Source organism: Aquarana catesbeiana, linkage group LG03, assembly GCF_042186555.1.
Source record: "Aquarana catesbeiana isolate 2022-GZ linkage group LG03, ASM4218655v1, whole genome shotgun sequence".
Taxonomy (NCBI): domain Eukaryota; kingdom Metazoa; phylum Chordata; class Amphibia; order Anura; family Ranidae; genus Aquarana; species Aquarana catesbeiana.
The window spans coordinates 519,864,852-519,890,306 of NC_133326.1; the positions used below are offsets into that span (position 1 = coordinate 519,864,852).

Consider the following 25,455-nt stretch of genomic DNA (forward strand, 5'->3'; position numbering starts at 1 on the left):
TCTTGACTACGCAAACTCACTCGACATAGGCTTACCCCAATATCAGCTTGCGCGCCTGCAGGCCATTCAAAACGCGGTGGCAAGACTGATAACAGGAAAAAAACCCTGGGAGTCCATCTCCCCATCCCTGAGGAGCCTACATTGGCTAACGGTAAAGAATCAGATCACATTCAAGACGCTCTGCCTCACCCACAAATGCATACAAGGTAACGCCCCTCAATACCTCCGAGAGAAAATAAAACACTACACACCCAATCGCAATCTGCAATCATCCAACCAAAACCCCCTCCTCATTCCCAAATACCGCTACACAGCAAGGGGAGAACGCAGATTCGCAGTCCAGGGACCTCGGCTATGGAATACTCTTCCAACACACATCCGCATGGAAGAAAACCATCTGGCCTTCAGGAAAAAACTCAAAACCTTCCTCTTCTAAGAAGCTGTTCTACACTAAACGCATTTAGCGCCTTGAGGCGATTTAGTTCGCATTTGCAGCGCTTTACAAATCATTCATTCATTCATTCAGCGCAAACGCACTGGGGCCTCCTTATCACCCAGCTTGCCAAGGAGGCATCTAGAGGAAAAAAGAGTGGACAGCACAGGCAGAGGACTGCCAGGGGACCTAGGCTTTCATCACACACAGCGCGTGTACTTGTGCCCAGGTTACGCCACACACAGTAGAGAAGCATGGCCCCCTGTCTGTACACTGCATTCCAAAAGTGGCTGAGGTTTTGACAGCGAGACTGAGAACCGCTGTTAATCAACAGCAGCAAGGCTGGAGGGATTGGCCACAAACCTGACCCGAGGAGATGTCAGTACACTGTGCATTTCCCATGGTGTCCTGTTAGTTCCTGCATCGAAACCATTGAACCCTAGATTTAAAAAGAACACTTTTTTGGGGGGAAACGCTACTGTTCCACTAAAGTGAAATGTTATATGAAACATAGAAACGTGTGAACATCAGACTTTTCAATACAGAAGACACACTGAGGTTGATTTACTAAAACTGGAGAGAGAAAAATCTGGTGCTGCTGTGCATAGAATCCAATCAGCTTCCAGTTTTTATTGTCAAATTGAACAAGCTGAAGTTAAAAGACGATTGGCTACCATGCACAGCTGCACCAGATTTTGCACTCCAATTTTAGTAAATTGACCCCACTATGTCTCTTCTGCATTAAGCTATTCCTGCCTGTATGCACGCGCAACTCAGTGTACAATTTCGGCATCTCCTGAGATGAACAAACTCCTGTGTATGAGCGGCAGTGACACTGCCTCAGCCTGAGCATTTAAAAATGGACAACAGAACCTGGAGAAAAGTATATGTTTGATGAACCACACTCCCTGTGGCCTAATACCTCAATATAAAGTGCATTCAGTGCAGAATAAAGATTGTATAAACCACCGGATTCACTCCAATGGAAAGTTGATCAAACACTAAATAATAAACATAAGTGTACATAAAATTGTGATCTTTCATAAAATTCCATCAACTTGATAAGAATCACAAAACGATAATGTCCAAATAGCCAAGATAAAGAAAATAACAAGTCCAAAGAAGGTCATAAAATATTTTCCAGTGAGAAGGTGATTTAATTAATCCAATGAATAGGTGACTGTAGGAATCCTTCACCAACACCAAGCACTCCGCCTACTCACCAGATGAAGATGATCCCTATTACAGAGATCATAACAGCTTTGGAAAATTGAATAATTCTGAAGATCCGTCTCAGCAAGCCCAGTGATACTTCCGATCAATCGTTTTAAGGAGAGATGGCCACACATATTCCGGGTCAGACATGAAACAAGGAACAATCTCCCATGGTGAAGTATATCATAAAAAGGTTTATTTGACCAATGCGTTTCGTCAGTACATGACATCATCAGGGGTCACATGACCGGATACATCACCTCCCTTTTTTATACTGCCACTCATTTAAGAATATCCAAATCCAATCCTTCCAATTGGCATTGAATTGATTAAAAATAAACTATGTACTTGTGAGTGTACATGTTCTGTAGTATATAAAAAGTTATATTAACTAAAAGAATTTCAAAATAAAAAGTTATTACAGAAAATAGAAAATTTTGATATTTTGGCCGCACATACAACACCTTGTGGTGGCGAGAATTAAGTGGTCAAACCCAAATAGGGTATAAATTCACAAATGTTGTCATCATGTGGCGGCCAACGGTAATACTCATCACAATCTATAACTCGAAATGGCAGAAAGTTTAGATTTAGTAAAGGACATTTTCCAAAGCTGTTATCTCTGTAATAGGGATCATCTTCATCTGGTGAGTAGGCCTAGTGCTTGGTGTTGGTGGAGGATTTCTACAGTCACCCATTCATTGGATTAATGAAAATCACCTTCTCACTGGAAAATATTTGATGACCTTCTTTGGACTTAAAATATTTTCTTTCTTTTAGCTATTTGGACTTTATCGTTTTGTGATTCTTATCAAGTTGATGGAATTTCTATGAATTATCACAATTTTATGTACACTTATGTTTAATATTTAGTGTTTGATCAACTTTCCATTGGAGTGAATAAGGTGGTTTACAATCTTTATTCTGCACTGTATGCACTTTATATTGAGGTATTAAGCCACAGGGAGCACGGTTCATCACACACATACTTTCACTTACTAGTTTATCACAACTTTGGAACGGGCAGCTCCATTAGATTAAAAAATGTTATTACACAATTTTCTACACTTTTTAATCCAACTGCACAGGTATGGAATAATACCAATTGTTCCCCTTCTAAGAACCTGGAGGAAGACTGGCCAAAGATGGCCAGCGAGGAGGCTTGTGGATATTGTATTTCTGGATTGGAAGTGGGTATAGTTCAGTTTTAACAGTTAGGATGGAGACATGCTGGGATTTTAAATGTGAAAGCCCAGCACTATCTGGTCACTTGTTGACTGTCTATCTAAATAAATGAAAAAGGTTTCTGATAGGGAGAACTCAAAAAAGGTGTGCCACATCCCAAATGTATCAAGGAACAAAGAGGAACCCCCTACGGGTAGGACTTTACCGGTACTACCAAGTGCCGGTAAAGTCCCACCCGTAGGGGGCTCCTCTTTGTTCGTCTATCTAAATAAAAATCTATACGGGTCATTGTGAATTATCATAGGGAGGTCTGCCTTCCTAACTCAAATGGTTTGTGTGTTGTAAATAAACTTGTGTGGCAGAAGTTCAAGTTACAACAGGCTATTTACAGCTTAGTAAATCACTGCCAATAAAAAATACCCTGGACAGAAGCTTCTAGTACATTTGCTAGATGCAAATGACTAGTATCAAATATTCATATGAAATATATATTTACCTAAATAGTAGGGAAGATATTTATAAAAATGCATCCATCTTGTACTCAGCCACATCCTCTTGAAATATTCAATGTGTTCTTTGTAAACATATACAGTGCCTTGAAAAAGTATTCATACCCCTTGAAATTTTCCACATTTTGTCATGTTAGAACCAAAAACCTAAATGTATTTTATTGGGATTTTATGTGATAGACCAACACAAAGTGGTACATAATTGTGGAAGTGGAAGGAAAATGATAAATGGATTTCATTTTTTTTTTTTAGAAATATCTAAAAAGTGTGGCGTGCATTTGTATTCAGCCCCACTGAGTCAATACTTTGTAGAACCACCTTTCACTGCAATTACAGCTGCAAGTCTTTTTGGGTATGTCTCTACCAGCTTTGCACATCTAGAGAGTAACATTTTTGCCCATTCTTCTTCGCAAAATGGCTCAAGCTCTGTCAGATGGATGGAGATCGTCTGGGAAGAGCAATTTTCAAGTCTTGCCACAGATTCTCAATTGGATTTGGGTCTGGACTTTGACTGGACCACATGAATATGCTTTGATCTTAGCCATTCAATTGTAGCTCTGGCTGTATGTTTAGGGTCATTGTCCTGCTGAAAGGTGAACCTCCGCCCCAGTCTCAAGTCTTTTGCAGACTCTAACAGGTTTTCTTCTAAGATTGCCCTGTATTTGGCCATCTTTCCATCAAATCTGACCAGCTTCCCTGTACCTGCTGAAAAAAAAAGCATCCTCACAAGATGATGCTGCCACCACCATGTTTCACGGTGGGGATGGTGTGTTCAGGGTGATGTGCAGTGTAAGTTTTCCACCACACATAGCGTTTTGCTTTTAAGCCAAAGAGTTCAATTTTGGTCTCATCTGACCAGAGCTCCTTCTTCCACATGTTTGCTGTATCCTCCACATGGCTTCCCGCAAACTGCAAAGAGGACTTCTTATGGCTTTCTTTCAACAATGGCTTTCTTCTTGCCACTCTTCCATAAAGGCCAGATTTGTGGAGTGCACCACTAATAGTTGTCCTGTAGACAGATTCTCCCACCTGAGCTGTTGATCTCTGCAGCTACTTCAGAGTTACCATGGGACTCTTGGCTGCTTCTCTGATTAAAGCTCTCCTTGCCAGGCCTGTCAGTTTAGTTGGACCGCCAAATCTTGGTAGGTTTGCAGTTGTGCAATACTCTATTTTCAGATGATGGATTGAACAGTGCTCCGTGAGATGTTCAAAGCCTGGGATATATGTTTATAACCTTATCCTGCTTTAAACTTCTCCACAACTTTATCCCTGACCTGTCTGGTGTGTTCCTTGGCCTCCATAATGCTGTTTGTTCACTAAGGTTCTCTAATAAACCTCTGAGGGGTTCACAGAACAGCTGTATTTATACTGAGGTTAAATTACACACAGGTGGATTCCATTTACTAATTAGGTGACTTCTGAAGTCAATTGGTTCCACTAGATTTTAGTTACGGGTATCAGAGTAAAGGGGGCTGAATACAAATGCACGCCACATTTTTCAGATATTTATTTGTAAAAAAGTTTGAAAACCATTTATCATTTTCCTTCCACTTCACAATTATGTGCCACTTTGTGTTGGTCTATCACATAAAATCCCAATAAAATACATTTACCTTTTTGGTTGCAACATGACAAAATGTGGAAAATTTCAAGGGGTGTGAATACTTTTTCAAGGCACTGTAATCTATGGAGCCAAGGTTTTCACAGAGGTTCAGAATACACAGATTATTGACAAAGTTCTTGCCCTTACAGTCAAAGATCCATTGCAAAAGTAAAAGTTAAAGTAGGACACTAAGCAGATAAATGAATGCAGATCTGTACTCATTAATACATCATGATTTTTTTTTAATGCATGCAAGGAGGGAAAAGCAGCAGCAGGAGTGAATCAGTTGCAGTTGTACTGCAAAGAGCATGTTGATAGAAGGAGAGAGCAAATTGACAGATCTCATCAGTGTGCCGCTTCTCCTTTCACTGTCCAGTCAAAGGCTGGGGGATAAGAAGACGACCTGCAAGTGTTTGTGAACTGTAGCAGGAAAATCAGATCTCCTGTCCTGCCATACAGAGAAGCGCTTGTTACCATGGCTGTGTAAATCTCAGGACTGGAAGGACAGAAATACAAATCTTTTGGCAGTTAGGACAGCTCCTATATATACACTCTATTGTCAAACGTATTGGGACGCCTGCCTTTACACGCACATGAGCTTTAATGGTATCCCAGTCTTAGTCCATAGGGTTCAATATTGAGTTGGCCCACCCTTTGCAACTCTTCTGGGAAGGCTGTCCACAAGGTTTAGGAGTGTGTCTATGGGAATGTTTGACCATTCTCCCAGAAGCATATTTGTGAGGTCAGGCACTGATGTTGGACGAGGAGGCCTGGCTCGCAGTCTCCACTCCAATTCATCCCAAAGATGTTCTATTGGGTAGAGGTCAGGACTCTATGCAGGCCAGTCAAGTTCCTCCACCCCAAACTTGCTCATCCATGTCTTTATGGACCTTGCTTTGTGCACTGGCCCAAATTATTTGGTAGAGGGGGGATTATAGTGTGGGGTTGTATTTCAGGGGTTGGGCTTGGCCCCTTAGTTCCAGTGAAGAGAACTCTTAAAGCATCAGCTTACCAAGAAATTTTGGACAATTTTATGCTCCCAACATTGTGGTAACAGCTTGGGGATGGCCCCTTCCTGTTCCAACATGACTGCGCACCAGTGCACAAAGCAAGGTCCATAAAGACATGAATAAGCAAAACTGAAGAAATAAAAGTTAAAGGATTACATGATACAAATGTCACTCACTGGAACAATATTGGTTTTCAAGTCACAAATTGAGAAGCTCTAGGATGATCATTCCAGATTTGCCATAGCTCCTTAAACGTAGACGTATTAAAGTTTTTGTACGCTAACATTAACTCATATTGAGCTTGCGTATTCGGGTGTATAACAACATCAAATAGGTTTGGAGCGTCATTAAATTTTCATAATTTTGTTATAGTAAGTCTCGTCGTTATTAGCCGCTTGCCGACCAGCCGCCGCGGTTTTACTGTGGCAGAATGGCACAGCTGGGCGAAACGACGTCACCTTACCTTAGTTTACGATGGGGACAGAACTACACAGACCAGCTGCCCTCAGGATTAAAGAAAGGAAAGGACACCATTTTGTCTGCTGAGGGCTCAGACACCACAAAGCAGAGGAGAAGACCAGACCCGGGGAAAGGTGTTACCTCCCTGGTTGGCATACCGTCCTTCCAGGCATCCATGGCCAGTCGGGGGATTATCCTGCCTGAGAGGGGGATCCCAGGTGCATATATGCAGGCACACCTGCACCGACAGTATGAGACGTACAGTTGTGAGGTAGCCAGTCAGGCTAACTGAAGAGCCTGCCTGTTCCAGGACATTTTGTTTAGGCCTTGATTGAAGGATTGGTGAGCGGGCACTTGCCCATTTGCAGGAAACAAAGACACTGTTATTACTTTGTCCACACTTACCAGAACCTGGTTCACACGGATGCCCTGTTAAGCAGTCACAGTGTCTGTCCTGTTATCCAGACACTGCCAACATACTGCCTTTACACTCTACCCGCTAGGAATTTCAAGTGCACCATCTAAAGTGGCTACCTGAAGACTCAAGGCCTTCTTCTTCAAAGGGACTGAAGTTATTGTGGCCATATGGACATGCACCCATATTTAGGGCTCAGAATATGTGATGCATGACCGAGGTAGTTTGTCTTGGAAGCTAAGCTCATATAAAGTCCCACCTTCCCCAATTTTTTCGTTTTGACTCGTCAGGGATGGAAATACATGACCTTACCAGGTCATGATTTCATTTAAAGTCCCGTAGGGATGGAAATACGCGACCTTACCAGGTCCTGGCTTCCTTAAAGTCCCTAGAATTCCTTTTTTCCCCCCCTTTTGTCTATTGGAAGCTAAGACATTGACCACTGAACTAGATGCTGTGTTTATAGTTTGTGGGCCTGTGGTATCAGGGAACAGAAGGGAGAGGTCTGACATAAGTGAGGGTCATTCCTCTGCTCTCCTTCCTGCCTGGACTCAGAGCCAAACCTAAATGAATAGGTGACCAATCCGGTATAAAGTTTTCCATTTGTGATCTGTTATTATTAAAGTGTTTGCCTCTCCTCTTGGGTTTATTCGCTGTTGAGGAATCCCCTGAAAGCAGTCTGACAGTACCATTGAGCAAATTGCTGTTGATTCTAAGTCATTATTTTACAGTTAGGGTCCTGTCACACTGGGGCGGTTTGCAGGCGCTATTGCGCTAATATTAGCACCTGCAAACCGACCCGAAAGTGCCGCTGCTCTCATTCCAGTGTGAAAGCCCCGAGGGCTTTCACACTGGAGCGGTGCGCTGGCAGGACGGTAAAAAAAGTCCTGCTAGCAGCATCTTTGGAGCGGTGAAGGAGCGGAGTATATACCGCTCCTTCACTGCTCCTGCCCATTGAAATCAATGGGACGGCGCGGCTATACCGCCGGCAAAGCGCCTCTGCAGAGGCGTTTTGCGGTGGTTTTTAACCATTTCTCGGCCCCTAGCGGGGGGTAAAACCGCCCCGCTAGCGGCCGCATACTGACGGTAAAGCGCCCCTTACAATAGCGGCGCTTTACTGCTGCCGCCGCCTGCCCCAGTGTGAAAGGACCCTTAGTCTACTTGAACTATACTTCTACCTTTGATACCATTTCACAGAAATTCAGCAGTAAAGATTATTTCTGTATTTTACTACGTGTGTCTGTCATTACTGTGCTTGCACTTACACTATCACCAGATGTGCAAGAGGGGCTAAGACTGTTCTTGGGGTTGAGAGGCAGAGTACAAACATACCCAAGCGGCTCCTCCGGGGGTAGCGCTACACATAGAATGTGGTGGAGGGTACCCATTTGTCAGTACCCGTTTTCAGTTAGTGCCCAATGGGGTAAACAGGGTCCTACTTGACATTACATGTATGTTTCTTTTGTTCATCTGTAACCGCTTGCTGACCAACCACCGTCATTTTACTGCGGCAGGTCGGCACGATCCTGCCAACCGTCGTAGCTATACGTCAGCTCGCGGGATCGGGATAGCAGGCGCACGCACGCGCCCGCTGCTGTGCGGGGGAGCCGATGCTCATGGCTGACGGTCGCGATGACCGCCGGCCACAAGCATTCGTGAGCACGAGAGGCAGAACAGAGAAGTGCGTGTGTGTAAACACATAAATCCCTGTTCTGTTCTGAGAGGAGTGACAGATCGTGTGTTCCTATTAACTAGGAACCACGATCGTCACTTTCTCTAGTCAGTCTCCTCCCCCTTCAATTAGAAACACATAGCAGGAAACACAGTTAACCCCTTGATTACCCCCTAGTGTTAACCCCTTCCCTGCCAGTGACATTTTTACAGTAATCAGTGCATTTTTATAGCACCGATCTCTGTATAAGTGCCAATGGTCCCAAAAATGTGTCAAAATTGTCCGATGTGTCCGCCATAATGTTGCAGTCCCGATAAAAATCACAGATCGCTGCCATTACTAGTAAAAAAAAAAATCATAATAAAAATGCTATAAATCTATCCCCTATTTTGTAGACGCTATAACTTTTGCGCAAAGCAATCAATATACGCTTATTGCAATTTTTTTACCAAAAAATATGTAGAAGAATACATATCGGCCTAAACTGAGAAAAAAAATTGCTTTTTTAAAAAAAAAAAAATGGGGAAATTTATTATAGCAAAAAGTACAAAATATTGTGTTTTTTTTTTAAATTGTCGCTTTTTTTTTTTTGTTTATAGTGAAAAAAATAAAAACCGCAGAGATGATCAAATACCACCAAAAGAAAGCTCTATTTGTGGGAAGAAAAAGAACGTCAATTTTGTTTGGGTGCAGTGTCGCACGACCACGCAATTGTCAGTTAAAGCAGCGCAGTGCCAAATCGAAAAAAATGACCTGGTCATTCAGCAGCCAAATCTTCTGGGGCTGAAGTGGTTAATGATCTATTAGACTGATCTAGTACTGACATGCGATGTAACTTTTGTTATCACCGATTGTTCTATAACTAATCTGGATGTTATCGGTTATTTTTGTTGTATAATTGGAAACTCAATTAAAAATTTTATAAAGTTTAAAAAAACAAAAAACAAAAAAAAACACCACATGAATGAGTGAGTTTGGGGTGGAGGAACTTGACTGGTCTGCACAGAGTCCTGACCTCAACCAGATAGAACACCTTTGGGATGAATTAGAGCGGAGACTGCGAGCCAGGCCTTCTCGTTCACATCAGCGCCTGACCCCACAAATATGCTTTTGGAAGAATGGTCAAAACATTCCCATAGACCCACTTCTAAACCTTGTGGACAGTCTTCCCAGAGGAGTTGAAGCTGTTATAGCTGCAAAGGGTGGGCCAGCTCATTATTGAACCGCACGGACGAAGACTGGGATGTCATTAAAGTTCATCTAAAAGGCAGGTGTCCCAATACTTTTGACAATATAGTGTATATATCACTGTTTGCCTGGAGTTCAGCTTTAGGACACACCTAAAAACAATAGACCTCATTTTGAACAGCTAAAAGACAAATTTCGCCATCATGTTTTTGGATAGTGGGATGAAGCCCACATGAACACAGGGGGAGAACAAAATGACAACAAATAAATGTGTCCGATGGGAGTTGAATTCCAGTACCGAGAGGGCTGGCCACAATCCTATGCCTTGTCTACATCAAGTGGCACTCACCTTTGCCCTGAAGCAGTGACCAATGGCGAGGGTCCATTACACGTGCGTGGCTCCTCACATGTGCTCATTTCCATGATGACTTTGTCCAAGGACTAAAATACATACATTCAAATTCAGTATCAATAACTATACAAAATTACACCACACACCATCATAACACATCAGTAAAACATTCTGAACTTTGTTAAAGATACAGCTTAGACCTAGTTCACACAGTCATACTTAAAGTGGTTGTAAACCACAGACATGAACAAAGCATATCCCTCTATAGTGTGTACTTGTCTCAATTGAAAGCACTAAGTGTCCTTTCTGTCTGATGCTTCTTTTTTCTGCTATCAGCTTGAGTCACGTCTGACAAGTTTTCCTGACACCAAGAGAAAAATGGTGACAGGGGAGGGATCTTCAGCTGATTGACAGTCTCAGCTCTGTTCCTTTGTGCTATATGAAGCTCTCAAAACTCTCCTCACTGAGCTCTACAGAGTGTAACTTCAGCTCTCCTTGAATCAAAATGGGCTGGCAGCTCGAATGCTCTTGAATAAAAGTCCTTTATTGGTTACATGGGTACACGGGTACAGGCTATACGCTGACGCGTTTCAGCTAAGAACCCTTCATCAAAGCAACTAACTGCAGCAACTAAGCAGTATCTTCAGCTCTCCGCCCCCTTTTTCGTGAACTTACATAGTTACATAGTTAGTCAGGTTGAAAAAAAGACACAAGTCCATCTAGTTCAAACATAAGCTTTAAAATGTAGCACTTTAAACGGATGTAGAGAAGAAAGGGCTGCAGATAAACAGGTGCAACTTATGTAGGAGGATTTGTTTTATCTCTGTGCATCACCTGAGGCCAGTCACTTCACTGGGTATTTGTAAGGGTTTACAACCAATTTGCATCTGTGCAAAGGGCTGCGTTTGCCTGTGTGGGTGGCACATGTGTTCCATGCATTTGGTGCAGGCAGTCCCCTCCACGTCTATTGGGACACAGCCGCTGCTCTCAATCTGACACGTGTGTGGGTGCGTATGTGTCAGATTGGGAGCAGTGGCTGTGGCAAAGCAGCTGCTGCACCCTAATAGACATGAATGCGACTGTATGTACATAGATGCACAGAACACCTACACATCCCGTGTGGGCTAACATGGCCCTTTGCATGAATATATGTGAACGAGATTTATTTGTTTAAGCTTTTGCTAGAGTGGGGAACGGTTAGACCCTCTGGCAAGTTTAAATTGTCATCCATGCCTCACCTGTTCTGCAGACACCTTATCATACCTAGACATATGAGATGTCACCCGGAGAACAGGATTCCCTGAATTCCATCCCTTACCTGTAGTTAACCCCGGGTTTGTCTATTGTAACAGCACACTGCCCAGAAAACACAAGATATTATGGACTAGAGGAGTACATTAACCCCTAGAATACCAGTTTATCACAAGCAACATTCTTATTGGTTGCTTCACTCAGAAAGATCAGTAGAATGGTCTTGAATAATGCTCCAAGTCATAAATAAAACCACATAAATATGGTTTCCTAAGGACAAAGCCATCACAGTATTAAATGCTTAACTAATGCTGACCGAACACACATCAGTTCTGCATTTTTAGATTTGAACATAGATTTACTTTATTGTGTTTTTAGATTTATTCTGATAATAGGATTACATGTTGATGTGGCATTTACAGCTTTTTTCCCCCCTCTCTTTATTGCACCCAAGTTCTGATTCATTTCATTTCCAGTTAATTTCTTTCATATAATATCTGCACAATTGTTCAGTTTTAACTACTACCTTTCTTAATTTAAAAAAATCTGAAGGCAATGGAAAACTGCCAACATAAAATTAAGTCTTTAATTTTTTTTTTTACGTTTTGCATGAATTAAAAAAAAAAAAAAAAAATGGATTGAAATATGTGTAACACCATAAGCCAAAGAAGGACATCATATTGAAAAGCAAAACTAACCAGACTTATTGGGTGAGTCTTCAGCTTAGTCCATGGTATCTGAAAAACATTAAACAGCATTAATAAGTCATATATAAAACTAATAACATACTGTATAAAAAGGAAAAAAAACATCTATTGAAAGAGCGAGAATATATACACACACATACATTTTTATTTATTTTATTTGGAAACAATATGTTTAAATCTATTGGCCGTATGAATATGCCCAGTACACACGGTCAGAATTTCCGACAGAAAAAGTCCGATGGGAGCTTTTCATTGTATATTCCGACCGTCTGTATGCCCCATCTGACTTTTTACGTAGAAAATTCAGACTATCGGGAAAACCGCTCGTCTGTATGCTGTTCTGACATACCAAAAATGACGCTTGCTCTGAAGCAAGTACGATATGTTGTACGTGTTGTCCCGTCGTACGTGTTGTACGTCACCGCGTTCTTGACGGTCGGAATTTGGTGTGACCGTGTGTATGCAAGACAGCTTGAGCGGAATTCCGTTGGAAAAACCTTCAGAGTTTATTCCAACTGCAAAACCGGTCGTGTGCACACGGCATTAGAGGTCCATTTATAAAACATTTGTTGGACAAATGTCACAAGCATTTGTTTCGGCTTTTCAAACATTTTCTCCATATTTTATCTAATGCTCCCTATGATTGTTAGATCCATCTAGTGGCCAAAATGCAGTATCATTTCTAGTTGAGGAAATTCACAAAAAAAATTATACCAAAAATCGAGGAAAATTTGTGTAGCATGGACGAATGCTTGTGACATTCGTCCATTTCATGTTTTATAACTAAACCTATTAGGCTGGGTTCACACTAATGCGATTGCAGACATCGCATGTGATTCGTACCGTATTGCTGTCACATGTGATGTCTGTGTGGTGTGAATTCAGCCAGTTTGTATGGTGGAGGACCCTTTTTTTGGTCCGCACTGGAATTAGATCGCATGGTATTCAGACCCGTGCAAGCCGATTCCACGGTTCAAACCGATTTGGGGGTGTCATTAACTTTATATTGACACCCACAGCGGTTCGTAGAGAGCAGTGTGAACTGACTGATTCAGATGCGATGCACTGGCACCAGTGTGAACCTAGTCTATAACTAAAGGCAAAGAAATGTTTATAGTAGTTTTAATGTTTTTTGGGGTTTTTTTTGTATCCCCACTGAGAGGCCCACCCTCTCCATTTGTCCCGCTATCACCAAAACGGAAAGTGATGAGCCAAAAGAAAGATACGAAGAAGTACACTAATGGGGCTCCTCTTCAGGTCAAAATGGTAGGAGGGGGGGGGATTTTAGTCGTGTTTACACTGTTTTGCATTTTGCAACTCTCCAATTGGGAAAAAAAAAAAAAAATCAGGAGAATAAACCACCTCGGCTCCAGGTTTTACCCCCTTCATGAACAGGGTATTTTTTGCTATTCGGCACTGTGCTGCTCTAACTGGAAATTGCGCAGTCATGCAACACTGTATGCAAATTAAATTTATGTATTTTTTTTTCACAAAAATAAAGCTTTCTTTTGGTGGCTTTGATCACAACTGGGTTTTTTTATTATATAAATGAAAAAAAGAGAACATTTTAAAAAAAATAAAAACAATATTTTCTATTATCCGATAAAATCCAATTTCTTCATAAATTTAGGCCAAAATGTGTTCCGCTACGTCTTTGGTAAAAAAAAAAAAAAGTCCAATAAGTGTATATTGATTGGTTGGCATGAATGTTATAGCATCTACAAAATTCAGTATATATACTGGAATTTTTTTTTTTATAATACTACTAATGGCGGTGATCAGCGACTTATAGTGAGACCGTGATAGTGCTGCGGGCAATCTGACGCGAACTGGCACTGAATGGGAACTGACTGACACTGACATCTCCAGTGACAATATTACAGTGATCAGTGATAATACTATACACTGTCACTGTACTAATGACACTGGCTGGGAAGGAGTTAACATCTAGGGGAAATCATTGGTTAACTGTGCTCAACAATGTGTAATCTGTGTAGTATGTGCAAATTTTACTAAGAGATATGGCTATTTTTTCTCTCTGCTTTCCAGGGAGAAAAAAACAGCAACCTCTCTGCTCCATGTACTGTTGTGGAAATTTTATCAAGATGTATTTTAATATGTATTGTCATAGTGTCTCCCCAGTGTTAGTTCTCCCGCAGCCCGCTCTAAAGAGCTGACTGGGGCAGACTGATGCTGGTTGAGATACGTTTGGTAGTGAAAAGCTTCTTGGGGATGTAGAGAAGTGTTTGCAGAGTGGGGGATATGTCCGCCAGCGGAGGGCCTCTGTGCAATGCACAAAACGATCGTCTGGGGGGGATGTGTTCGCTCTGCAAAGACATTATCGGTTTAGCAGATGTACGCTCGTGTCACCCCTGTATGCCTGATCAACATATTTGGGGTGCCATGGCGTGCCCTGCAGATAATCTACCACCCACAGTGGACGTGGACATGCGGCTTCCATTGTCTAGCTGAGAATAGCTTACAGAGACAGGGGGCGGGATAGCATACACGCTGCACATGCCCAGACACGCCCATAAGACTCCCCTAGTCATTATTCATTGGTTGTTGTATAAACTCATCTTGTTGGAAGGATTTCCTGTGAGGTCATATCCTGTGGAGGAAGCGATTGGCTGTTGGGGCCCAAGGTTTCTGGTTTGTGACTTCCTTTGTGTGTGTGAATAAAAGCAAGAGCCTCTTCCCAGGAGGGGCAGTCGTGCGGAGATGAGGACATAAGCGGTGGTCATGTCTGTTTCATTGGGGATATGCGGGAAATAAAGTGATAGGTAAGATGTTGGCGTAGGTGAGATTGATTACGTTTGGCGTATAGCTAAATCTCCACGTCAGTACAGAGCCCTGTGTTGTTAGTAAACACAGGGCTCTGTCTTGTCATTCGTTTAGCCGATCAACAGGTCTGGGCCATAAATCGTTGGCTGGGACTTGCTAATCCACTTGTGGTGTAGCGAATGACAGCAGGCGCGCATGCACCCCTACCTGGATATGCCAAATTGCGTACATGTGATCAGGCGGAGCGGGGCCGCCCTGCCTCAGTATAAGTGCAGTGGGCGGTTCGGATGTGGTAAACTATATCCTACTATATTCAAAATATTTTTTAAGTGTTTTAGTTTTAGATATAGGGCTCGTTCACTCCAGAATACAGTGTGAGAAACCCACATTCTAAGTGCACTAGATCTGATGAGGGTGCCCATGTATTCCTAACTACATCCCAAACACAGATCGCAAATGTAGTGTTTGCCTGCACCTGATCGTATGGTACCGCAATACCATGGGATTTGGCATTATGAATTCCTGAAAAATAGTGCATGCACTACATTTTCTGCGATCCAGCGTGATTTTAGCTCATTCAAATGAATAGGCTGAAAATCGCACTGCAGTGAGTAGCACAGGGATTGCACCGGAATGCAGACATGTGCGATTCCAGTGTGAACCCGCCCTTAAATCTGAACTCTGGGCAAATTACTAAAACCACAACTGAAGGACGTATATAGGGGTTTTATAGTTATATTCAGTTATTGCAGGCATTCCTGCCAGCCACCAGAGTAAAAATCTAGATATCAATTGCAGCTTTACTGCAGTAGCACAGTTTATCTCTTCTGTAAAGCTTATCTCTTTTTGTGTGCATATACCAAAGTCCTTATCTGAAAAAGGTAAAAAAGTGTGTGTGTGTGGGGGGGGGGGGGGATCTGTGACCTTTGGGTCTTTTTCCTTTCTCTGACCGGGGTGGGTGGACCGACCCTCTTTGGAAGAGCCGGGGAGGGGGTGAGGAAGGATCTGTGACCTTTGGGTCTTTTTCCTCTTGCCAACCGGGGTGGGGGGGGGGGACCTGGAAGAGCCAGGGTGTAGGCAAAATAAAAAACTGACAGGTATTCTACCAAACCCTACTTTATCCAAAAAAAAAAAAAAGAAGTTTTAGCTTTAGATATACTTTAAATGCAGACAATTATTGTCAAAATGTGGAGGGAAATTACAAGAATGATGAAATTGGCAGTTTCACTGCTCTTTACGGGGAAGTAAAAAAAGGAAATACTATGATTTGCGGTTTAAAAACGTTATTTATAGCTAAAGTCTGTAAAGTGAAATTTCAACATTAGTGAGTTTGACTATACATCCGTAATGTAGATCTTATTTACTGGTTTGTATAGCAGAAAGCCTCATCTAAATGATCCAGTGTAGGTGCATTAATGAGCTGCCCAATTTCCACATGGAACTGACCGATGTCCTTGATCATCAATGTGACACATAAAAAGAAACATTTTGGACTAGATAGGAAGAATAAACACGTTAATTTGAACCAACCCGAATAGCAGCTTTGTTGCAGAAGACTTTATTGATGGCAAGCCAGGTGGGGAGGTCCAGCATGTTCTGAAGAACATCTTCATCCAGCTCCAGGTTGGTCAGCTGACCTTCTCCTTTAAGGGTGCTGAGATTGATCTTGTCGGGGGAAAGGTTCTTTGTGAACCTAGAAAAAAGGGGAAATACGGTTATCATTTCTGAACTGATGGGTTTAAGGAATTCTTCTGCCCGTTTGGATGTATAGTAGCCAGTCCACCATTGGTCAATATCCCCCTCCGAGCTGCACATACTCACCTTTCCTTCCCTTCCCAACCTCTTTCAGCCACTGGGAATGAGGAAAGGAACTCCTCCATAAGCTAGGAGGGGTTCTTAGGGATGAGAACGGTCTCCCCGCCCCCATTTAACAGTGCTAGGCCAATAAACAAGCACCAGAACTGTCACATGAAAAGAATGGGAGTGAGTCACATGCACAGCCATATTGCAAAGTATGGGGTATTTTAGAGACAAAAAAAGGTGGGTATGTTTCAAGAAGATAGCGAGTTGTTTTGCCTTCTGTGAGTAAAGCACAGCTTTACTTTAAAGTGAACATTCCCCCCGAAAAAAAAATCCTATTTTTCAACAGCAAGAAAATCTGAGAAAATGTGAAAAGGAGCCGAGAGCTCTACCTCTTCTCAACACACAGCTGAATTAGACAGAGGAGAAACACTCTTCTAGCAGATATGGAACCATATGGCTTTTCAGTTATAAGTAGTAAAAAAGAAAACAGGCATTGCTAGGCTTTCTTATCAAAGCCTAGAATGTCCGCTAAACACATTGTCATGGAAGAACGCTGCATTAAATATTTGTAAAAAAAAAAAAAAACATTTTAAACAAGGAATAGCAAAAGGATATAAAACAGCATGTAAATAATAATTAAAAAAAAAACATTTTACTTCCTCTTTTGGCTTAGATCCTTAAACTTGAAAACACCTGTGTGCAACACTTGTAAAGAACCATAATGTAAAACTAAAACACAAATGACTGCAGGAGTGAACTTTTCTAAATACTCAATGTGCACGCCTGATTTATTTTTCAAAATTGTAAGTAAAATGGAATTCCACTACAGAGTGGGAAAGGGTTAGAGCCTCTGTTAACTTTCTACTTCTGCCTAACCCCCACCCCAATCCAAGGATTAAATGCTCATTCTTGTCTAGGGTATCACTAAAAAAAAAAACTTACCTTATGTGTCACTCCCTCTTTAAACGGGCCCCCAGTTGTTTATGTCATAATGTGATTGTATTTACTTTATTTATTTCAGGTACTTATATAGCGCTGTCAATTTACGCAGCGCTTTACATATACATTGTACATTCACATCAGTCCCTTCCCTCAAGAAGCTTACAACCTAAGGTCCCTAACTCACATTCATATACTAGGGCCAATTTAGACAGGATCCGATTAACCTACCAGCATGTCTTTAGAGTGTGGGAGGAAACCGGAGTACCCGGAGGAAACCCACGCAGGCACAGGGAGAACATGCAAACTCCAGGCAGATGGTGTCGTGGTTGGGATTCGAACCAGCAATTCTTTTTGCTGCTAGCTGAAAGTGCTAACCAATAAACCACTTTGCTGCCCCAATGCACCACATATTAGCACATAAAGACAGACTTTTAACCTGTCAGATAAAGCCCTCCAGCATTGAACTGGTCACAGGCGCTTCCATCTTCTCCTGGTCTTCCTTCCATGTTCATGCTCTCTGGCCACTTGATAGAAGAGGCCAAAAGGGTCATGAAAACCCTACCCGTCAGGTTTTTTTTTTTTTTTTATTAGTTTGACTTTTAATCCTGCATTGCATGTGATTACGTCAAACTGCCTGCAACCAACAGAGCACCTTCAGGGGTTGATTGCACAGGGGGGAAAAAGCCTGTTTTATTGGAAACCCGGACCAAAAAAAAAGGAAGAGCACTTAAAGTGGTTCTAAAGACAGAAATTTTTGTTTACCTTAATGCATTCTATGCATTAAGGTAAAAGAAACTTCTGGACAAGACCAGCCCCCCGCCCTTATACTTACCTGAGCCCCATCGTGATCCAGCGATGTGCACAAGCATCTCTCTCCATTCTATCCCTCCTCACAGGGCAGATGCACAGCAGTGGGAACAAACTCTGTGACGAGGGAGTGGGGGCAGGGCCGCGCCCTGCTGTCTGTGTCTATGGACGCAGGCAGCGGGACTTGGAGGCAAGCCCACACGAGTGCCCCCATAGGAAGCGGCTTCCTGCGGGGGGGGCACTGGATAAGGAGGAGGAGCTGGGAGTGCTGGGAACCTGAAATATGAGAACTAAAAATGGTAAAACTTTTTTTTTTTATTTCGGAGTAAGGGAGGCTTGTAACCCCTGTAAGGTTTTTTTTTGCCCTCTTTGTCCCAATGGAGAGATCTACTGTACCTTCACTTCCTGTCCCATAGCCAAAACATATTGTGAGAAAAAATCCCTGCAAATTAAAGTAATATCTTGGGGACCCCCCAGGTCACCAGAACTAGTGTACCCAATGTAAGATTTCCCCTCTATTACTTTTATGTGGACAACCCAAAATTTGGGATTTTTTCACTTTCACAAAAAAGTTTTGCCTTTAGTTATTTTAATTGTTCACACCATGTCCCTTGAGCTGCTTTTTCGACACACTGCTACACATGTATGGTGTGAACAGGGCACACAAAAAATAATTACCCTCTATGTGCTTTGTTCACACCATACAGGTGCAGAGGCGTGAAGAAAAACGAAGCTCAACGAATATGGTGTGAACAAGCCCTATAAGGGACACAGCAATAATTAAAGAGGTTGTTAAGCCAATCAACAACATTTCAACAATCCCCTCTGCTTTGTTAAACAATGTCCCCAGTGTATTTCTTTTTTTTTTTTGAACTGCCGCTGTGTACCTTATTATATAGCCCTGATCGGCGCTCATGTGACCGACCGCCTCTCTTCTCTCTCAAGCTGACAGAAAAGTGGACGAGGCTGGGAAACACCCGCTGACATCAGTCAAGAGGCGGCGGGTCACGTGAGCACTATAAAATAAAGGTACTCAGTGGCAGTTTTTTTTTTTTTTAAACATAATACACTGGGGACATTGTTCAACAAAGCAGAGGGGATTGTTGAAAGCAGGGCTGCAAATGATGAAGGCATGTAAACTGACCACGGTGTCAGGGCCCAGCAGCCATGATATACCGTGGTCAGTTTACAGGGGGGAGGGCAGAACCAGGCAGGATCAACCAGGTTTTTTTAAGCGATACAGGGGGCCAAATTACACAGCACAACCACTGTGCTTTCTAACATGCTTTAAGGGAACAGGATGCAATTTTTTTTTAGGGTAACAAACATTTTAACACCTGACAAAAGATCAGGCCTTTCCCTATTCTATCCAAACTAAAAAAAAAAATTGGCTGGAGTTCCATTTTAAACTGTCCTATGAGTAGTAATAGCAGAGTCACGTATGATTATCACAGTTCATAACAGGAAACAAGCCTGCAATTAAAATAAAAAAAGGGAGGCGGCAAATCCCAGATTTGTCCTAAAATTAGCTGACAAAACAAGTCAATCATCCTAATTAGAGGACTTGCAGTTATGGGACAATCAGCTAATAGAATGTCTATAAACGTTTGGTGTCCTTTCCAGTGTCATTGTAACAGATGGAGGTGAGAATACATGAAAGGAAGAGCAGCTGGCAGTACACCAAACGATTTTTACTAGTGATGTTTTGCGTGTCTCTGCTGGTAATCAGATAATGTAATTTAGCCTCAGTAGCACTATTTCCATCAGGATGGAAAGTCTCTGTATCTGATCAGTTCTGTTCTCTTTCCTTCACTCGCTTAGACATGAAAATACTGGGGGAGTGATGTTTAGGCAGAACTGCCCAGAGCAGGGTTTCTCAACTGGGGTTCTCCGGGAATTTCCCAGGGGTTCCGCCACAAGGCTACCACAGCAGCAGATTTATATTTGCCCAACAGTAACTTTGGGGTTCCCCTAGCAGCTACTATTGATTGACAGAGAACTACTAGGCTGACTGCAGTGCTTTCAAAGTTTTCAACCTCCAGAGGATCCTTCAAAATTATCAGATAAGGTAACGTAAGTAAAAACAGTACTGTTTTCTCAAATGTAAAAGGGAAAGAAAACTGTGCTGTATGCTGATAATTTATAACGACGTGGTGCCCCAGGACGAAGTCATATTGTGATGAAACGCGTTGGAAGGAGGGACGTGCTGACGTCACCGTGTTGTTTGATATTCCAGAAGAATGGGCATTAGTTTTTTTAACAAAACTACTCTATATTATCCATGAGGATGTAAGTGCATTACCTTTTATACATTTATACAAGTACATTATACATTAGTCTGGTTTTACACTATAGCGAATCTCTCACTTTTCAGATTTACAATCGTGGTGCCCGAGTGATGATCCTTTACCCAGTGGAAAGATATGCCTATCTGGTTTCCTTTGTGCAGTGAAAGTTCATCTGGTCTGAGTGCCATTTCTTTGACATTCTGTGAGGAAAAGGCCCTGGCTGGGATTTGGCCACAAGCGATTCAGCTTGTGTAAACTGGTAAAATTTATGTGGTGGCGGATACTCACTTTGTCTGTCAGTGTGATCCGATACATCACAAGGACGATTTTATATTTTATATTCATTGACTTTTTTGCATTCCATATTTTTATGGTGGATTTGATGCCATATGTCATCCATCAAGGAATTTTAGCTCTCTGATTTTTATGGACTGTTATCGTATAGTATAAGTGGTTCATTATTCTATATTTGCCTTATTCATTATGGGTTCTATGTGCCATTTAAGGAATTTGTTTTCCTAATTTTAGATATTAGAGGGCAACTCTATTCTTTAAAACACTGTTTTCTCAAATGCAACGAGTTGTCAGAACTAGGCCTCAGGAGGCTTCCCTGTTTAGCTGCAAGTAGAGGGCACAGGTGCCCCATTGGCGGCAGCCTGTCAAACTCTATGAGAGGCAGACAGCTGCTGCAGCTGGATGGTGCACCTAACAGTACTTAAGTTTAGGGCAGTATGTACCCAGGGATGAATGCTTGGCATGCAACCATTCTGAGTATTCACCCCTGGGCATATACTGTCTGTGCACTGTCCAGCCACAGCATCTGTTAGCCTCATAGAGTTTGATTAGGCTGCCGGCAATTGTGCTAGACGGTGCACCTGTGCCCTCTGCCTGCAGCTAAATACCAGAGCCTCATGAACCAGGGTTAAAGGCCCTGTGACCATGAGCCTTATTGGCAATGATGATGCACATCTGGACACATGCTAAACATGTTGCCCTTTTTTTATGGTAACCTCTTTAGAACAGGTCAGGCCACTGAAGTGCAAATTTGCAAAAGTAGAACTACTATTTTTAAGCAGCCCTTGACAGCCCTGATCACCAATGCAAAGTTACATTTTTTCCACACACACCAATGGAAAGGCTTCATGCTCACAGCAGCTCAAAAACTGATTTTTTTACAGGCGCTTGACATTTCTTTTTTCTGCCCCTAAATGCCTCTTCATGTTAGCCTATGGGGTTTATTTACTAAAGACAAATAGACAGTGCACTTTGCAAAGTACAGTTGCACTCTGCAAGGACAGTTGCTCCAAAGCGTAATAAATGAGGTAAAGCATCACTTTGCAAAGAATACCCAATCACGTGCAATAAAAAATGAACAGCATTTTTGCTTGCATAGGATTGGATGATGGAAGTCAGCAGAACTTCTGCTCATTTCGTAAGCTCTGGGGCAACTGCAGTTGCAAGTGCAAAGGCTATTTGCCATTAGTAAATCAACCCCTAGCCCATGCATACATAGGCATTTACAGGACTTTAGAGGCAGGAGAGTTTGGAGGCAGAAAACAAAACCCATCACCCTTTCAAGGCACTCGAGAGGAGAAAAAAAAACGCTAAAATGCGACCAAACGCATGTAAACAAGCCTAAGCGCTAGGCACATTTACAGCTTGAGCATTTATTAATTTAAATGGCCAGAACAAATGAATATTCTGCCCAATTAAATTAATAAACACCCTAGTGCTAGATGTGCCTAAACGTGTTTGCAAAAATGCGGCTTAGGCACATTTTTTAAGCTGCTTTTCTCCAGCTAAGAGAAAAACGTTAAGGCTAGGTTCACACTTTCACACTTGTAGTTATCACACCTGTTTCCGTAACCGCCGCCAAATTGCGTTGCTCTGCAGAGACATCCAGTGCTGCCATTTATTCTGGCAACCCCACACATCTCAACCTGCACCACCATGCAATTTCTCTGCGACTTCGCTTTTAATGAGGGGCTGGCAGCACCTTTTTTTTTTTGCAGGAAATGCAGGCAAATGAATGGGCAGCCGTGCCCTAGCAAACGCAGGCAGCACAGCCCTCACAAGTGTGAACCGGGGCTTAGAAAAGCCCTAAAGGCCTCAGGCCACTTTCACACTGGAGCGGGGGTGCGTCGGTGGTAAAGCACTATTTTTAGCGGCGCTTTACCGTCGTTTTAGCGGCGCTAATCGCCCACTAGCGGGGTGCTTTTAACCCCCGCTAGCGGCCGAAGGGGTTAAAGGCGCCCACAAAGCGCAGCTGCCGAAGTGCTTTGCAGGTGCTTTGGCAGCGCTGCCAATGGGCAGGGGCGGTGGAGGAGTGGTGTATATACCGCTCCAGTGTAAAAAGTACTCGGGCTCTCACACTGGACTGACAGGTGAGGCGCTTTGCAGGCGCCATTTTTTGCGCTAAAATGCCTGTAAAGCGCCTCAGTGTGAAAGTAGCCTTAGAGGTTTGCATGAAGCACTGAAATAAAGTTTTTGTTACCCATGAACACCAATGAAAATCCAGTATTTTTGTGATCTGGTCATTCAGTTTCTGTATTTACAGCATGGTGAGCTGTCTAAGATCTTTGTACAACTCTTAGTTTACATCCCATTATTGCAGGCATCACAAATGCACAAAAAGAATTTCTAGACCTTTCTTCAGTCATGGAATCCTTTAAAAGTGAGCAAAACTTTGAGGCACCCCAGTATAAAATGTAAAAAAACATAAAAATGATACCTAGTACCACCAATGTGGAGTGGGGGGGGGGGGGGGGGGGGGCAGGATTAAATACTAGACTCTAGTTAATCCCTTACACTGCCAGATAATATCACCTGAAGCACACGTTGATCCTTCACTTTTACCTATTATCCTGTAAATGTTGGCTTGATTTCCCCTATATTTACTTTAAAAAGCTACTCTGTTTGACTGATATGACCCTTCGCAGCATGGCATTACCCCCATCACTACCCCCATTACCACGACACTGACCCCTTTCCCCCACCTATTCCCATCATTACTCCTGCCTTTTTGCTGACCCATCTGGCAGCCAGTCAGAGCCCTTCTCCTTCCCACTGCAGAGCAGCATGCAGGAATCTCACTGATTGGTTCCCTGAGTTCTGCTTGCCCATTGGCGATGAGTAGACAGATGGACCCTGGCGCAGCAGGGAAGTGTTTTTCAGAGTGAGTCTGTATTGCTGGCAACGATTCTAGTACTCCTGGCACCCCAGGCTCTCTGTCCTCTGAGACCTAGGTTCCCACTATCCCATGGACTTGGGTAGTTGTCCAAGCCTTCTCAGTCTCCCAGAACTTCACAGTCTCCTAAACCCTCTCTTGGTCTCCCAGACTTGCGTAGCCATTATAATGACCCTGTACCCACACAGGCTGCAGGCCTCCAGTAAGAACTAGACACAAGATTGAAGGCTCCATCCCACCCAAGACACTTTGGTCCTTTCAAGCTCCAGGCCTCAAGTCAGGCTTACAGGACCTGATGAAGACTGAAACCCCAGTCTTCTCCGCACAGAAACTATAGTCTGGAACTTCACACTCTGACTTAATGCAAATCCTATGTCATTCCTATATCCATTTCCTAAACTCGCACCATGGCAGGGCCTTGTACTGTCATAGGCAATATATGCACTATCATATGTGCATTATTATTTAGAAAATGTGCTTCTCTGGAAACTGCAACAATGAAGCAGCAAGCATCTTTTTACCACTTCTTGCTAAATTGCATATACTATACTTTAGGTCCGGGATATGCAAGCTGTTGCAGAACTACAAGTCCCATGAGGCATAGCAAGACTCTGACAGCCACAAGCATGACACTCAGAGGCAGAGGCATGATGGGACTTTTTGCAATAGCTGGAGGTCCACTAATTGCATATCCCTGCTGTAGGTGAACATAGCCTTGGAGGTTGAACTGAATCTATGTTATCTAGGCTTGTGGTGATGAACACCGTGTGTGGAAGACAATCAGGGATCTTGGACAGATCTTTAAATGATGTTGATAAACGCCCAATCCACAGCATACAGGCATATGGGGCTCAAATGGAAGGAGAAAAGGCCAGAGGATAACTGTTATGCTCACACGTTGAAACCAAAAATTTAAAGAAAGGTTCCACAAAGTGTGATAACGTTTTAAAAATTACATTTATTAAAACATTTATTAAAAAAGAGTAACAATAGAACACTCAAGTTTAGAAAGTGCATAAAAAGCTCATAAAAGGCATGAGGAGGTGCAGTAATGTTGGCATAGGTCTCACCCACTCGTTTCGTCTGATTAGACATCATCTGGGGTATGACCTACTGCCAATGACCATGCGTTTAAATAGGCTATGTGGCCCCAAATTAGAATAATTGATAACCGGAAGTTCCGGTATAGATTAGCGTCATTTGCGGTTTAGTCGATTCCGGTTTAATCGAAAACGTGGTTAAATCCGAAAAGAAAATATGAAAGATCTTTAATCGCTTAAACCCATCTCATATTCTCTGTGTTTCCTTGGTATGCATATTAGGGTATGTAAGTGATCCAACTCTAGATTAGAAGAGACAATTAGCATTTTCTTATGTTCTATCTATAGCTTGTAAAGTGATCTTACAGGAGTTGGAAATCAGATACCAACCTTGTTCTACAAAGTGGAAAACTGACAAATGAATCTGCCTGCATAGGGGGGATGCCCGGAAGCTGGAAAAGCGATGGGATGTTATGGATGAATACAGCGGGTATGGCTTTTTCTGTGCTCAAAGATTGAGCATTATGTTTGCAAGATATTTTTGGATATTCTGTAACACTTGTAAACATCACTGCTAATTACGCCCACTGAAAAATAAGGTGGTT

The 25,455-nt window shown here is 42.5% G+C and overlaps 1 protein-coding gene across 2 annotated transcripts in view; it reads right to left on the reverse strand.

Moving 5' to 3' along the window:
• BLTP3B (bridge-like lipid transfer protein family member 3B) overlaps positions 1-25,455 on the reverse strand; it is a 156,772-nt gene that overhangs the window by 92,593 nt on the left and 38,724 nt on the right. For both annotated transcript variants that reach the window (XM_073621200.1, XM_073621201.1), the window contains exons 2-4: positions 16,314-16,476; positions 11,991-12,029; positions 10,039-10,130 (exon numbers count right to left, since the gene is read on the reverse strand). In XM_073621200.1, the coding sequence (XP_073477301.1) occupies positions 10,039-10,130; positions 11,991-12,029; positions 16,314-16,476 (294 nt within the window). The remainder of the gene's footprint in view (positions 1-10,038; positions 10,131-11,990; positions 12,030-16,313; positions 16,477-25,455) is intronic.